The sequence below is a fragment of the Ctenocephalides felis genome, unplaced genomic scaffold, assembly GCF_003426905.1.
Source record: "Ctenocephalides felis isolate EL2017-DRISC unplaced genomic scaffold, ASM342690v1 CF-g0.4_SCAFFOLD_01886, whole genome shotgun sequence".
NCBI classification, from domain to species: Eukaryota; Metazoa; Arthropoda; class Insecta; order Siphonaptera; family Pulicidae; genus Ctenocephalides; species Ctenocephalides felis.
The window spans coordinates 160,554,556-160,572,166 of record NW_020538040.1 but is presented as its reverse complement, the minus strand read 5'-3'; the positions used below and the strand labels follow the sequence as shown (position 1 = coordinate 160,572,166).

The 17,611-nt window shown below is 30.9% G+C and overlaps 1 protein-coding gene across 1 annotated transcript in view; it reads left to right on the top strand.

Moving 5' to 3' along the window:
• Positions 1-17,611, top strand: part of LOC113376146 (protein unc-80 homolog) — a 40,420-nt gene that overhangs the window by 13,537 nt on the left and 9,272 nt on the right. Inside the window, exons 8-33 of the mRNA XM_026616069.1 lie at positions 35-169; positions 260-546; positions 604-710; positions 782-969; positions 1,038-1,123; positions 1,197-1,326; positions 1,460-1,636; positions 2,143-2,365; positions 2,438-2,614; positions 2,682-2,863; positions 3,873-4,112; positions 4,216-4,393; positions 6,049-6,318; positions 7,921-8,111; positions 8,188-8,403; positions 8,520-8,664; positions 9,512-9,677; positions 11,542-11,636; positions 14,130-14,327; positions 15,808-15,891; positions 15,976-16,292; positions 16,353-16,537; positions 16,603-16,705; positions 16,770-17,017; positions 17,097-17,304; positions 17,384-17,573. Of these exons, the coding sequence (XP_026471854.1) occupies positions 35-169; positions 260-546; positions 604-710; positions 782-969; positions 1,038-1,123; positions 1,197-1,326; positions 1,460-1,636; positions 2,143-2,365; positions 2,438-2,614; positions 2,682-2,863; positions 3,873-4,112; positions 4,216-4,393; positions 6,049-6,318; positions 7,921-8,111; positions 8,188-8,403; positions 8,520-8,664; positions 9,512-9,677; positions 11,542-11,636; positions 14,130-14,327; positions 15,808-15,891; positions 15,976-16,292; positions 16,353-16,537; positions 16,603-16,705; positions 16,770-17,017; positions 17,097-17,304; positions 17,384-17,573 (4,726 nt within the window). The remainder of the gene's footprint in view (positions 1-34; positions 170-259; positions 547-603; positions 711-781; positions 970-1,037; positions 1,124-1,196; positions 1,327-1,459; positions 1,637-2,142; positions 2,366-2,437; positions 2,615-2,681; positions 2,864-3,872; positions 4,113-4,215; positions 4,394-6,048; positions 6,319-7,920; positions 8,112-8,187; positions 8,404-8,519; positions 8,665-9,511; positions 9,678-11,541; positions 11,637-14,129; positions 14,328-15,807; positions 15,892-15,975; positions 16,293-16,352; positions 16,538-16,602; positions 16,706-16,769; positions 17,018-17,096; positions 17,305-17,383; positions 17,574-17,611) is intronic.

The window sequence follows — 17,611 nt, the reverse complement described above, 5'->3', positions numbered from 1 at the left end:
AATTGTCTGCATATTTTATTTTATTATTTTTTAGTGTTCATGGGTATCGTCACCAAAGGATAGTGTATTTCCCGAAACTATACCTGAGGAATCGCTTACAGAAGAAGAACGAGTTGTTATATTTAGATTACCAACTGCGCCTACCCTGAAAGATACAGCTATCTATACGGTAATAAACTGAAGCAAAATATTATAAAATTGATCAAAGTTCCACAAAATTAAATATAATTAAATTAAATTTTAATTTAATCAATCTTAGGCTGATCCAAGCCTTTTTCATGTTGGACCCTTATCCCGAATTGGAAGTCCCGGAGCTGGCTCTAGTATTTTACCTGCAGTACCAAGACATAAAGGTAGCTCTTCTTCTGAAAAAGATTCCGTGGAAAGTAAAGATTCTGCGCCTAGCAAAAGTTCCAGTCGTGCACATCGTGAAGGTGTTGACGTAACTCGGGCAACATTTTTAGATGTTGCTGTGGTGCGCTGTTTGTTTATTGCCAACTGGCAAGAAGAAGGCATCTACTGGGCTCTTCATTATCTTTATAATAGGTTTGTCAATTGCATAACTCATATATTGAATTTTGTGTTTATAATTTTTGTTTTTAGATTGCGAGATATTCACGAAGAAACAATATCACAGTCGGCGCAGAGAAGGAGAAGCAATTCCCTCCCAATCCCACAGATAGAAATTTCTTTTTACAAAAGTCCGCAAGGTGATTTTTGAAATATGAACCTATGTATTGAAATCAAATTATATATTTATTGAAAGTATGTTTTAATTTAGATTCCCCAAGTCCTGTAGTGAAGCAATTATCCGATATAAAATCTAATAAACTTGTAAGAAGTTGTAGTGTTAATAGGTGTTCAGGCAAAATGTCAGGTGCTGACACGTTGGATGCCCGTATGCAATTTAAGTCTGAATGTGAACTGGAAAATATCGATTTCAATAAACCTTTACATTTTGAGCATACGGTAATTTTAAATTGTTCATTTGTAAATATATTTTTAATTGTACCTAAAAAACAAATTTTACCTTTCAGACGTATTATTCTGAACAAATTGCTAAACCTTTAACTAAATGTTTTATACCTAGTTTAATAAAGGGCAAAAGTATGCCGAGTCTCAGGTAAGCATCATTAAACTGCAAACAAAATTAATGAAATTTTAATAAATTATTATTCAGTATATGTTTTATTTAGATTTATTGGTGATATACAACATGCAACAAGAGGTATACCGATTTCTGAAATAGTTCATATTCCCAAAAACCCAATTATAACAGTTACCGAGCATACGCCAGTACCATCGCCTGATTATCTGCAACAACAGGTGATTTTTGATCCGTTTCTATTTGAATATAATTATTTAATTCGTATTACCGAAATTATATTAGGTGATGTTCATTCATATAATAAAAATACATTAATTAAATATAAATAATTTAATTTTTTATATTTTTGAGGCGATGATGGATTCTCAACTAGATAGTTATAATGACGGAATAACACCTTCCAGTAGCATGAAAGAAGGTATTGCTCGTTCGCAAACCGATACTCACATCGCCTATCAGGTCATGGACGAAATGGAGGCACCAGGATCGGGCTGCTTTATTACTAAAACTGGAACTTTAGATCTACAGGTATAAAATATTTAATTTTATATTACCAAACAATTACACAGGCCATCAAAGAAAATGGTGCAAACGATTTTAATGCTGTTTTTAAGTGTATTTGGGGCGCTGATTTCAAAAATGACATTGTTTTTTTTTTTTTCTATGAGCTTTAGTTTTCAAGATATGATATATATGATATATAAGGAATGAAAGTACAAAATAGTAATACAATTCAGAATGTTATTTTAATGAGACATGCCTACTCGTACATACTTACAAGACCCATTCGGCCTTAGTTGGGACATTAGTTGACACTGTGAAAAGTTCTTTTCCGTGACGACCTAGAATGGACCTGGTTTCGACAACTTTTTTTCAAGTTCCAAACTAGAGCTGATACCAAAAAATGGTTTGCAGATTTGAAATCAGAGCAAAAAATACTGTAAGAATTAGCTCCAACATTTGATGCACCAAACAAAAAAAATTTGTAGGCCTGTGTTATGTGTATAAAATTGGTTCTTTTGTTTTTTTCTCAGGTAATTTTGCAAGCCTTATACTCAGTGTCACTTCGTGACAACACTTGTTGTACACTAAGAGTTTTGGAAGCTACCTTAAACTTATGTGAATTAGTAATGGACTTGGGTGTGCTAAAATACGGAGTTACTGCTCATAAGCTAATTATGGGCATTTTTGAAAAATCATTGAGGCATTTGGGCTGTCATCATGGCTGCGGCGAAGGATTGCGTGGGCCACCTGCAGGTGAATTAATTCAGTTAATACTAGACTTGAAATCATAATTTAATTACTAATATGTTTATTTCTTTTTGATAGACTTTCTTCGTACGCAATGCCATGCCATATTATCTCGTATATTGCGAGCGGCTCCGTCCTTGTCAAGGCAATACCTCAGAAACTTGGTTACAAAGCAACCACTTGCTCAAGTGCTAGATTTTCTACACTCGTTGGTCGGTTTCTGTATCGATCCTAGTTCATTACTATCTCCATTAAGTAAGTAAATATTTATTTAATTTTATCTGTTCAAAATGAAAATTCAAACAAATATGGACTATTTCAGATCGCAAACGAAGTTCATCAAAATCACCAGATTTTATTAACTCAGGTCAAGGTGGTTATCTTACAAATTTTGGCAATGGTATGACTGGGAGTGCCGAAAGTCAAGTTATTGGAGCTATTTTCAAAAAATTAGTTACTCGTTTTTTTGATCTTAGTAAAGAGCTTAAAATGCAAGAAAATTTGGTAAGTCGAAATCAATACATATGTTACGGCAAATGAGCATATTTTGGTGCATGTGCACAATCACCGGCAAATGTGAAATATTATATTTATATTTTTATTTTAATTTATATTTATATTTATATTTATATTATTCATTTTAGTCATATGAATATTAATATCCATTATTTATTATTCACTATTAACTATTTATCATTTGCAATTTATCTATTAACTATTAACTATGAACTATTAACTATTTAATTAAGAACTATTAATTATTTAACCATTAACTATTACTTATTTAACTATTTACTATTTACTATTAACTATTCAGTTATCACTTTTCACTATTCACTATTTTACTATTCAACTACTTACTATTAACTATTAACTATTCTATATTTACTATTACCTATTCAGTTATCACTTTTTACTATTCACTATTTTACTATTCAACTATTTACCTATTCACTATTCACTATTTTACTATCCACATTTTAACTATTCTTAATGCACTGTTTACTAATAACTATTCACTATTTACTATTAACTATTCACTATTTACTATTAATTGTTCACTATTTGCTATTCATCTATTTAACTATTAACTATTAAACTATATAGTTATCACTGTTCACTATTAAATATTTACTATTTAATATTCACTATTCACCATTAACTATTTAACTATTTACTATTTAACTACATATTTACTTTTTAACTATTAACTATTTACTTAAACTATTAACTATTTACTTATAAACATTTAACTATTAACTATTCACTATTTAACTATTCACTATTTAACTATTCACTATTTAACTATTCACTATTAACTATTTAACTAGACCGCTTCAAGTACGCACGTACATTATTCTTTTAATTTGATTGTTTGAGAACTTCACATTCACCTAGCGTTTTGGGGATTGTGCACATTCACGGGTCAATGTGCACATTCACCAAGAGTGCACATTTACCGTAACACATATATTACTTATATATTATTAATGAAATTAATCTATTTTATTAGACACTTTATTGCGATGTTCGGCAACTGATAATGTACGTAAAAGGAGCTCATGGCGGTATTTTCAGAAGAGTTGCGTTGAGTTGTTTACTGGGATCGTCGGTGAGACAGAATCATGAAGACACAGCATTGCAGATCACAAGGGTTATTCGGCATTTGCACAACATGGATACTTTTTCTATGGAAGAGCGACCTAACAAAAAATTATTCTTCAAAAAAAGTAGCACCCCTTCAACATATGGCGTAAGAATTATATAAATTTTATTACTTTTTATTACAACCTATGTTTATTTTTTTTATCATAAAATTCTACTGTGACTGAATACAAAATTATATTTTGGATTAGAGCTTATTGGAAACTGAATTAGATGAAGAAGCATGCCAAATGAATCAAGCTGCGGGAACAAATCTGCGCCGGAAGCCAAGACCTGTTTTAACACCACGTCAAAGCGAAAGAACTTTATTTGATGAAAATGTTCAACCTGGTATGAAAAGACGAGTACGCGAAAGATTTAGTGGCCTTGGTAATTTATTTATTTATTTATTTTATTTATTTATTTATTTAAATATATAGCCCACAGATTACTCCAAGAGGAGTCAAAAATACAGTTATTTTACATAATGAATAACAATTAAAATATATACAAAATTACAATATATAGTTAGTAACCATTTAGTAACATAAAATGCTTAAGATAAAATTACATATAATGCAGAATGTAACAATATTATTTATAAACAGAATAAGGTAAAATAATGAGATATTTGAAAAGAAAATATAAAGGTTAACTTGTGCAGATGGAGATTATTTGATTAGGTGAAGTGTTGTGAATATCTATTTCATTATTAATTAAGGTAAAGTTAGAGGACATAAGTAAAATAGGCGAATTTAAGAGAGAATTAGATTTAGGAGTAGGATAATTGAAAAATAATTGTGAACGCGTAAATAGTCTTGGAGCATTAAAGGATAGTTGACTAAGAATAAGAGGACAGTCTATAGAATTATTGCAAAGTTTGAATAAGAACATAATTGTACAGATAAATCGACGTGAAGCAAAGGAAGGAATACCAAACTCTTTTAGTAAAGTGTTGTGGTCAAAGCCACGTTCAGGGTAAATTTTATATGTTTTATAATAAAGGTATTTCAGAAATTTTCGCTGAACCTTCTCTATCGCATCAGAGTTGTTGATTTGATGAGGATACCAAATAATCGAACCATATTCTAATTTTGAACGTACAATAGAATAGTACATGCAAAGAAGTGCATTGGTAGATTTAAATTGTTTACAATTTCTCAGTATCAAACCTAAAGATTTATGTGCTCTATTACAAATATCAGTTATATGATCCGTGAAAAACCAGAATCAAATAGAACTCCTAAATCCAAAATTTTATTACATCTATCAATGCTGGTGTTAGAAATTTTATAATCAAAAAGTATTGGAACGCGCTTATGTGAAAAACTAAGAAATTTGCACTTTGATATATTTAAATGTAATTTGTTATAGATACACCAAGATTGGAAAGAGTCAAGTTGAGACTGTAATAATAAGCAGTCATTAATTGAATTTATTTTGAGATATAGTTTGAGATCATCTGCAAATAATAAATGTGGACAGCTAATAATATCAGAAATGTCATTAATAAAAATAATAAATAGTAGTGGACCAAGAATGGATCCCTGAGGAACACCTGTACTGATATTTTCAATGTTGCTCAAGAATCCATTAAGATAAACAAACTGTTTACGCTTATGAAGATAACTCTTAAAAAAATAAATAAGTGAAGAATTAAGACCAATCTTAGATAATTTAGTAAGAAGAATGTTATGATCAATTTTGTCAAAAGCTTTACTGAAATCAGTGTAAATAACATCAACTTGTCCATTAGTGTCAAGATTCTCAGCTATATATTGTTTAATACATATTAAATTTGTTATCGTAGAACGGGCAGGCATGAATCCATGTTGATTAGTAGAAATTGAAGTTCTAACAGAAGGAATTAGTTCTTTATAAATAATTTTTTCAAACACCTTAGCAAAGTTTGATAATAATGATATCGGCCTGTAATTAGTAATGTTTGATGTATCACTTTGTTTAAAAGTTGGAACTAATCGATCAAACATCTCGGTACGTTCTTCTTCATTTATTTATACTTTATATACATACTACTTTTACAGTAAGTTGGCTGGTGACGAGGCAGCAAGATATCCGATTACGTCAGGCCGGTGGAGGAGGAGGAAGTGGTAATGGCAGTGGTAATGGTAGTGGTAACGGAAGCGGGAGTGGAAGTGGAAGTGGGCTGCAGTTAACAGCCATGCGCCGCGCAGGTGACGGATTAAGTCGTTCTTTGCAACGAGCGCGACGTCGTATGGAACGTCGACTCGGAAGACTTGGACTTGGCAAGGGAAAAAAGAAAGTTAGCAGCATCGAGCAAGTTCTTGGAACATGTAAATAAAATGTTTGATTTGCAAATTTATGTTATTCGATAATACATTTTTTACGAGTAGGATGGGGCGGGGCACGAAGGTCATATTTCACTTTAAGTATTTATACTGTCTAAACTAAATGAACTATATCACAACCAGTGGTGTTGTCGAGCCGGAACGCGCCGGAACGTCGTTCTGGCAAATCATTTTTGGGTCGGAACGCGTTCCGGCAAATTTTTTTTTTTTAAATTGTTATTATACATACAGAAAGAGATTTGATAAGTGAACTTTATATTATAATTTATAATTTAACTAATTTTTATTAAACGTTCCTACGATTGTAATAAACATACTTATATATGTACAAAATGGGGTTAGTTTATGAGAACTAATATAATATTTAAGTATAGGTTATTTAATTAACTTCCCGTAGGGCAAGTTATAGTAATCGCAAAAAAATCGAAAATGAAAATATTTATATATCTTTACATTTCAAATGTTTCTGAATATTTTTAGAAAAAATGGATGTATGTGTGTGTGTGTATGTGTGTGTGCGGATACAAATTTTCGTAGACGATTTCGGGAACACCGATTTGAATAATTCAAAAAACATTCGATTCGTACTGATAAGGAGACGTGCTGATTAGTTTTTGGCGAAGGCAGGTCTAGCGGTTCCGAAGATACGGGGCAAAAAGTGCCGAAAATGGTAACTCAGGTTTCAAGAGAACGGAGCGTCCGATTTTGATAATTCAAAAAACATTTTACTTGTATTGACAAGATAAAGAATTGATCAAACTTTCATGAAGGCAGCTCTAGCGGTTTCGGAGATCTAATAGAAAAAGTAAAAAAAATGGCATTTGGCGGTCAAAAATGATCATTAGACATATGCACATCAAATTATCAGATATTTTATAGAGATTTTAACAATAAGTATAAATTTTGTTTACATTCCTATGGGTTCCGTACCAATGTTTATCCGATAGACGGCAACGCGGCGCACCGATATTTTGTCTCTATGCAGTTAAAGCAGTACGATTGCTTTGAAAAAAAGTTCAAAATTTCCAAAATATGTCAAAAAAAGAAAACTTTTTTTTTTCAAAAAAAAATTTTTTTTTTCAAAAAAAGTAATTTTTTGTCAAGTTTATAGTTTCTCAAAAATCTAATTTTTTCGAAGTAAAATATTTTCAAAAATGTTAATCGTTTTTAAAAAAACAATAATTTTTGGGAAGTTCCAGCAATTTGCCTTAAGGTACGATGCCATGCGCCCCACTAGTTGTTTTATAAGATAAACTATACAACAGCGCTCACAACAAAAAAAACTAACAACGAAAGAAAATACTTTTGTTATGGGTTTTCGAACATTGCCGTTTATCTCCTGATAGCAACGTCGTAAGAATTAACGTGATGAGCTAGTTATACATATTTCGCCCTATACTTTCAAATATTTTTGTTAAAAAATTTCTAACTTTACTTGTTTTTTAAATATTGATAGTACCCTATCATAATTTGATACTAAGTGCAAAATACATGTTTTTCAAGTCGCATATTTATTTGTATATTTAATTTTTCTATTATTTCTAACGAAGCTTGTATCATATTAAATATATATTGTTTATTTTTAAGATATGAGCAGAAGAAATTCCTTGGAATTATCTGACAAGCAACGAGAATCAGAAGTTGTTGTGCTGCGAGAACGAAGATTAGTTCAAATTGAACCAGTGCGCACTGGCGCTAATAGGCTATCAATTCTTTTAGAAACTTGTCCACCTGGAACTGTTCCCGATGCTCAACTACTTTCTGCGGTACTTGACTTGGTAATTATAAAATAATTTTATTTTTGTATATCATCGTTTTATATGAAAATCTGTTTTCATAATATTAATTTTATAGCCTCAAGCGCCTGTTGTTTCGCGAGCCGCATTATTGGTAGAGTGCGCACATTTTGTTCATTGTTGCAATCATGGCCAATGGCCAGCTTGGATGAAGTTAGCACCGCCGCCTGCACGACCAGGAGCTGCCGGAGGACCTGCACCCCGTACTGCGCATGCTACAGCCATGAGACGTACACATATTTTACAACGAACTGCAGGAAAGATGTTTCATCAGGTAACAAAATAATCCAAATGTTATATATATTGAAAATTATGACCTAAATGGTCAATTAGATAATTCTTAAAGCTTTTGACTGTTTTCATAGAACTTTTTGAACTTTGTTTTCATAGTGGGGAGAAGCATTGGGTGCACGTTTAGAAGAACTGGTTAATGCTGATAAAGAAAATAGCTCCGTAGTCAATGTTTCTTTCACGGATGGTGAAAATTCAAAGTACCATATGCAAAGAGATGACGAAGAAGATTTTTTGGATGAAGGTAGCAAAATAGTTGTACATGGCATCATACCTTAAAACAAATTGCTGGCTTCCCGTACCGAAAACTAAATTAAAAAAAAAAAACTTACCAAAACTTTGAAAAAATTCGATTTTTGGAAAATTTTGAAATTTTTGAAAAAAATTGACTTTTTTGAGATTTTTTTTTTATTATTAGATTTTGTGTTTTGATTATTTTGAAAATTTTGAACTTTTTAAGCAATCGCGCTGCATAAGCTGATTTGGAGTCGAAATATTTAAGCGCGAAAGCGCTGCCTAGTCATCTAACGTGTCAACATTGGTATGGAACCCATATAAATGTACCCAAAATTTGTACTTATTATTATAATCTTTATAAATTTACTTTTTACTTTTTTTATTGGATCTCGGGAGACGCTGGACCTTTACAAAAATTTTACCCGTTGTTCATTTCGTCAATACAAGTAAAATTTTTTTTGAATTATTTAAATTGGGCGCTCCGTTATCTCAAAAACTGAAATACAATTTTTGGCATATTTTGCCCCGTATCTCCGAAACGGCTAGACCTGCCTTTGCCAAAAACTAATCAGCACGTCTCCTTATTCCGAATTCAATCGCTGGTGTTCACGAAATCTTCGACAAAAATTTGTATCCGCACACACACGCATACGCACATACACACACAAACATCCATTTTTTCTTAGGCATGCCAAAATGTTCAAAAACCTCTGAATCGTAATGATATATAAAAAAAAATATTTTAGATTTTTTACGATTACTATAACCAACCCTACGAAAAGTTAATAAATATTATTTGATATAATTAGTTCTGTTTAAAACCATATAAAACATAATCTTTATTTCGTCTTCAGCGTCAGTAAATAAGACAGGATCTGAGTGTCCGCCGGCGTTGAGGTTGATGGCTTGTATGCTTCTATTGGAAATCACTTCCTTTCTACGTGAAACTTACCAAAATTTGCCGAAGCAGTCGAAATTAGCAGCAAAGGAGCGTACAGCTCCTTGGGAACGAGTCTACAGGTGATAGTCATTATCATTTTGTCAGTAGTGTAGAAACATAGCATGGCCCCAGGAAATTATTTCACTTCTTGTTTCATCTTCTTGTCATTCATCTAAATTTCAAACTGCCATTAACGTTTTGCTTCAAATTTTGATTTAATCCTATGGTTTTCATTTTAATTGGTGTTCATCTGTTTTTGGTGTTGTGCGGCGTACAGATTTGTTGATCATTCATTCATTTCGCTCTGGTATCATCCTGATAAACTTCAAACTGATGGTAAAATATTATATCCGAAAATATTTTTGAATTTTATCTTTAAAATTAATCAAATGTTGTCGCAATATTATAATTCATTTTAAATTGATATAAACTAAAAAATATTATAATGACTACTATGATTAATTTTTATTGATATTGAACTCCGGTACCTCTGAAATTTGTTCGTTATATTTTTCTAATAATAAATGTAATTTTTATATAATGTAAAATTATATTTATCAATCTTGATGTTTATCATTATTCTATTTTCAAAGTTGTTTGTTTGTATATTGTGTTTTATGTTTTCAAAATTATCTTTATGTTTTTAATAACTATTATTAAGGATGAATGATCGTTATTTGAACTCAAAACTATAAATTTTTACAAAAAATTTTAATACCTTTATCTGTTTATTTTTATTATATATATACATTTATACATGCATATATATATATACATATATATATATATATATATATATATATATATATATGCATATATTGATTGGCTGTTTCTAACACTCAATTTAATTACACCTAAGTCTGTTTTTACACGGTCTTTTTGTACACGGTTTTGATATAACACGGTTTGAAAATTGAATATTTTTAATTTGTTTACACGAATTTATTCCATTTAGCACGATTTGAAATTTTATGTACCTAAATTTTTTTTGTCAAATTAAATTTTTGCGATGTATGTTCATATCACAAAAAAGTATTTATGAAAGAAAAACGTCTGAAACCATCGATAGTATCGATAGTTTGCGAACACTAGCTTAAAGATTTAAGTGAATCCCCCTTTAGCGCGTACAAACATTTTTTACTGGTCAAAGCATATGTGAATAGCACTAATTTAATTCTTGTTCTTAAAAATTCTTGTTTTTCACCAATTTTAATAGGTTTTAGAGATTAAGAACAAATCACCCATTTTTGTATAAGATCAATGTCTTTTTTTACACGTTTTTTTTTACACGGATTCTTCTGGAACCAATCTCCGTGTAAAAACAGACTTAGGTGTATATGATACTATATGTATTACTAATGTGAAACAAGTTTACGAAAATGTTAGAAACCGCCAATATTAATAAATTCAATTAATAAGCCGCACAAAACAATAAATCGATGTTATGTGTTTCAATGTTCACACATGTGATATTTATAATATTTATAATGATTTATAAATCATGCTTCTAACAAAATTTGGAGCACGGGTATGGTTATTTGAAATTTTTCATGTCTTTTATGCAAGCTTCATTTGTTTGTGAAAGAGTCTATGCCAATGATTAATATAAAAATATGTGTTTAGCTATAAGTTAATTTTAATAAATATTTAAATCAAGATTAAAGAATTATCTATTTACTACTAAACTTTTGGGGGGTTTAAAATATATCTCTTATTATTGCTTAACTACTTAATCTGAAATCTAATATACAAAATATTTGTGTATTAGATTAGTTGTTTTGTAGATTGCATAAAACTTTTAATTTTAAAACAATAGTAATGTGAATGAAAAAAAATTAAGTATTATAAAATGATGAAAGAAGTAGCTATTGAAATATTTTCCTGGGTTTTTTGGACAGATTTTATTTTAAAATCGTTTAGGGTAATGAATCTCTTTGTGAACAGAGAAGCTAATCGAAGATGGAGTATGGCGCTGTCGTCGATGGGACACTCACAAGCGTCCGCCCAAAGTCTTCAGTCGATCTCAGGACCTGATATTGGTATTCAAAGAACACGCTCAGACACGTACTAGTATTATGATCTCGATAATCTAGAGAATAATGAAATTATTCGACCAGTTGCAGATGGAGAAGCGTCTTACAAAAAAGTTTAGTGCCACAAACAATTCACAAGCGCGCCAGTAATTTTGTCACACAACGAAATTCTTCTTCTGCGATTAGCCGATTTTTTTATTATTTTCGTATCTTGCGAGACCATTATACTACAGAACACCCAAATGTTATCAATGTCGTTCGCATCGTATTTCATTGCTACCTTATATATGTCGTTGAACGCCGTTGCATAGATATTTGTTACCAAACACCACCAATTTTTTGCCTTTTCGTATATTATGAGCATTGTGACATTACTACTCGCTTTCTAAACGAAGTACTTCAAGCAATGTACCAATGCAGTTATACGTTGTTATGGATTTGTCTGTATATATTTATGTGTGTGATCGGGTATCATGAATCATCTTTGAGTTCATAGGTTTGGTGAGTTCGGTTTCATCGTGGAAAATACATTTTGAGAAGAGTTATTTAGACTGGGTTAATAAATTTACATTTTTAATTTAAATTTTGTGTTTTCTTTAACTTATTCAATTTAGTAAGAAAAACATTTTTTTATATAATTTGAATGCAACACTGAATCTGTCAGCATCAAGTCTATTTAAATTCAATATGAGTTCTATTTTGAACTGTGGATCGACTGTATAATTTTATTTAAAAACAAAGTTTTTGCTTATACTCCAGTCAATGGAGCGTTTTGAATCTGAATTTTTTACTGTGCTCCAATTTGCATGAAATTATGGAATTAAGTTCATCTTACTCTCAAGTTCAAAAGTGGAAACAATTTGGACTCCGCCGCCACCCAATGGAGACGTCACTCCTTCTAAGTTGTGTAATTTTATTTTTTCAAAATGACCTCGGATATCGATAGAAGAACAAATTATAAGAAAAATAAGTTTTAAAGTTTTTTAAAAAAACTTATACTTTTCAAGTTACTGGCTACTAAAAAATCATATATTTTTGGTGGCGGAGTCCAAATTGTTTTCACTTTTGAACTTGAGGGAGAGATCAACCTAATTCCAAAATTTCATGCAAATCAGAGTACAGTAAAAAAATTCAGAGGTTACACCCATTTTGGAGCGTATTTTGGATTTACGTTGGGTACAATATGAGACAAATATTATACATTAATCCAGCACAATATATGAGGCTATGATATTACATTTTATCTCATTTGTTATATTTTTTTGCAATTTATAAGGATAACACTCACGCAATACTTAAGTATTTTGTTAGAGATAAAACTGATGAATATAAAGTACGCATAATTTAGGCAAATTTAAAAGCAAAGTGATAAGGTTTAAAAATTTGAGCAAAACTTTTTATGCAAAAATTGCTGAATTACATTTAAACTTCCATTAGTAATCAGCAACAATCACTTTAATCGGTAATTTTAAAATTATTATTTTAATATTGAATATAGTTCTTTGCATTTTTTTATTTATAGTTTTTTAAATTTAATGTTTGAAGTTTATTTATGTATACATTAAATTAAATACTTGAATTTTTGACTTTTGAGTTTTGAATTTGAGTTTTATGATCACCGAAATCATAAAACTTTTTTGAAGATTACCTTTTATTTTATATTGCAATGAAACATACAAAATATAATTTGAATAATTTTACTTATATTTTTTGTGCATGTACACATAAAACACATTCAATGAAAACCATATTGTTTTTACTTTTTGGTGCTTGTTCAATTATTGACCCATTTTATATGTTTTAAAATATGGAAATCGTAAATACAATTACTGGATCAAAATAACTGTTGAATGTAATTTTAATACATTAGATGTTAACTGTCGTGGTATCAACTTTGTTGAATGTTTTGTTGCTGCCTGGATGTTGAACCTAAGCAAGTTCGAAATTTCATGTTTATGTACACTTGATATAAAGGAAAAATATATTAGTCGATATATACACTAATTAAGAATAAATTTATACAAGTTAAATTTGAATCAAAGTATTAAGCAATTTTATTGCAATTTGTTTTTTGATTATGAACTTTCGTATGCTGTCACTAAACTTAACTTGAACTAACATATACTTACACATAAACATCATATTATCTATGTATATTTTATATAAATATTTAAATTGTTATATTAATACGGATGTTAGAAATATATATCCAAGTGTGATTTTATACATTTTTATACAAAAAATTCTATACATTAGGATAGCGCGAAGCAATGATAAATCTGTTCCACATTTTAGTATTAATATTACTTACATCAATTAAAGGGTAAAATAAAAGGTTGTCATTTCAGTTTTTTTCTGATCTACTTAAATATCTTAAAACGGCTCTCTTTATTCGAACGTTGAATTAAGTTGTACATGTAAATATTTTTGTCCCAATTCGTATAATATCTATATAATATAACAACTAATATCTGGTATTTCTATCGTTTTACGTAACAGCCGCTCAGAACGAGCGCAAAATCAGTTTCGTTCTGCACGAACCAGATGAATCCGACGGAAGCAGTAATACGGCAGTGACGCTGCAAGGAGCAGAAGATGGTAACACCAACACTGCAGGAGGAGCAAGTGGCCAAACCCAACGCGGAGCAATGAGATCGGTTCAACCCGTCAGACCGTTTTTGCTGAGGAGAGGGACAGGTATAATATTTAACTAGCTGTATATAGCATATTGCCTTAAGGCAAGTTGCATGCACTTTCAAGTATATGTACATAATCAATTCAATCAATAAGAATTGAGACTCAGCTATTGCGATGATATATTCAACTGATTATTTTGAAAATAACATTTTTAGACTACAAAATCTATCATTAATAAAATATCAACATTTAATTACGATGAAACGGCTCGGCCGATCATCGCATAAAACTGACACACCCTAATTCTTCGGGGGCGTCCATTAATCACGATTTTTGAGGTATGATCGACTTTTTAAGGATTTTTGGTCCTCCCCTTTCCCTCGGTAATACGAGGTGATATTCATAATTACATTCTCGCCCCCACCGATCATCACGTGTATTTATAGTTACGAATAAAAACTGTAATTTTTTTTTTTTTTTTTGAAAATGTTTAAAAGGGTTTGTATACCCCTCCTTCCTCCACGTGTTATTTCGTGATTTTTTGTCAAACCCCCCTCCCCCAAAATCCTTATGTAATTAATGAACGGCTCCTTATCGAGTTACACCGAATGGCTTTAAAATTTTCGAAACTGATCCAATTTATTTTTGACAAAACGTCGACGAAAGGTCAGAAATTGACTTACATACACACATAAACACACATATACTTTTTTCAAATCGAACTGAAACGTCGAAAGAACAAAAAATCGGATTTTTTCATGAAAACTTCTTCGGGAAGTTAAAAACATCAGTTAATTTAACTTTTGTTGGCATAAAGCATATATTACTTACGTACTAAGCTAATAACGACATAAATTCAATTAAATATTATACATATGAAAGTAAGAACTCAAATTCTTCCTGTGTGGTGATACGATTACCTTAAAATATTATAGCCCTGTGAAAAGTAGTTAAATTATAAAATTCATTATAGTTTGATGTTAGTATTTTCAGTATGTGTACTGTATATATATATATATATATATATATATATATATCTGTTTTGTGTTTCGTACTGATCACCGTTGACGTGCACTCTTAAATTAGATTCAATTTTGGAACATTATTTAGGATAAAATATGTTAAATAAATTAAATTAAATTAATACAATCATATGTACTATAAGTTTGTTTAAAAGATATTGAATTCATACAACGGGAAATTATGTTGTATGAATTTAAAATTTTAAAGCAATACGACTTGCTATGAGGTAAAGTGCCACTTAATACAATTTATTTTATAACGTCATAGCCTTAAAATATTTCAGACATCTTAAAGTTTGAGCAATTATTTTGTTTTATAAAAAATTGCACTTAGAATAGCCAATAGTAATTGATGTATACGCATGACAAATATACTCGTCAATATACAAAATTATACGACTTTCCTATGACGTGTATACTCGTCAATTAAAGTTTACTGGTTAATATATCAATAAGTCAATATTGAGTTAATTTGTCAAAGTAAATATTTGTTGAATAATTCAAATTATTACTTTTAGGAGCTCCGACAGGCGGTTCTTTTAAACGAAGATCTTTAAAGTTAAGAAGGCCTCAAAAGGAGAATAAAGATACTGAACCAGACTGTAAGTAGTGTTCAACGTTGGCGTTCTATATAATTAGTAATAATAATCGTCTTCAATCAATTCATAATTTATTTTATTTTCTAGATTCCCTGAAACATAACGATTCCATTCGTTCCAAGCGAAAAGTGAGTTCGATTTCGGACCGAAGCGATACATCCGAGCAGGGAGGCGCAAGTGCAGGCGAAGAATCTCCTGGAATTCTCAGCGATGAACAAGCTCCCGAAAGCCCTACAGATGCTCACGATACTGACGAACTTGTTAAAAACCTTCCATGGATGAGATCTGTTTTGGAAGTACTAAGTTCATTTAATTATTACTGCGACCATCAAGGATATTGCCACACGTTTTGCTACAGACGACATATGCGTGCTGCTAGAAGACTCGTGAAAGCTGTTAGAAGAGTAAGTTAATAACGAAATATGTAATGGTTTCTATATAAGGAGTATTTTATTTTTTTATAGGTATATGGAGAGGAATTCGGCGTAAAACTAGGTTATTTTGGTTTACTTTCTGAACAATTAAAAATGGATATAGGTAGTAGAAGGGAACGAAGCAGAGGACGTAAAGTTTCAGATCAAACTGTCGTAAGTGGTCGCATATCTCCTGGGTCACGTAAAGATAGTGTGACAAAGTCAGGGTCTGCCGGGTAATTTTTATATTCATTTGTTATATAAAATTGATTTTTTTTTCTATTTTATTGATATGTTTCAGGATGCTTTATGAAAATCCCAAACTAGCAAATTTATGTTTGCCGTTTACCCCAACAGTCAAACCTAAAGCTTATCCTTCAGTAGTTAAATATATCAAATCACAGGTATTAATACTAATAACAAGCTAAATTTTTGATATTCGATTATTCATAATATAAAATGTTGTAGATTCGAGAATTATTTCATGCTCCTATATCAACGTTAATAAAAGGTGCGGCAGTAATTGGGGAAGATAGTTTTGTAGAATCATTGCCAATTGCATGGGAATTACTATTAGAGTATAATCAGGAAACAGCAGCTGCAGCAGCCGCTTTGTTCATATTGGGGGCAGTAAAAGCTCCAAGCACGGCGACTGATATTATGCAGAAGTCTTTGAAGAACAAAGATCCGGCTATAAGAATTAGTGGCATATTGAGGTATAAACCAATCTCAAATTATTTTTAAAAAAATATTGAAATTAAATAAGTAATCAAACCAAATTTAAACAAATCTAAGGTTTCAAGTTCTGTGGAAGTTGCGTTACCAAGTATGGCCGAGAATGGAAGAAGGAGCTCATCTATCATTTAAAGTTCCTCCACCTGGTATTGAGTTCACTTTACCTTCACCCAAAATTGGTATAGAATCTTTACCAGTAGTCGATCCCCCTTGGAGTCCTCGTGCAAAGACTAAGGATATGGAAGTCACTCTTAATCAGGAGCGACATGTCAGTTTGAAAATATATTTATATTATAATTATTACAGAACAGTTATTTTAAAATAATTTATTTAATAATATTTTTTAGAGATCGCTAGTAACTGCTACAAAGACTCGAAAGAAACAGCAAACAGAAGCCATACGACATGCGTTAATGCAGCAAGAAGCAAAACGCCGAGCAGAGCGGCAAAGTTTTCTGCTTACAACTATTCCAATAACTGTGCAAGCCGCTCATGAACCAGGATTAGACCATGCACCAGCGGACGAACATGCAGAATGTAAGAAGTATTATTCAGTTATAACCGGATGTCCCATA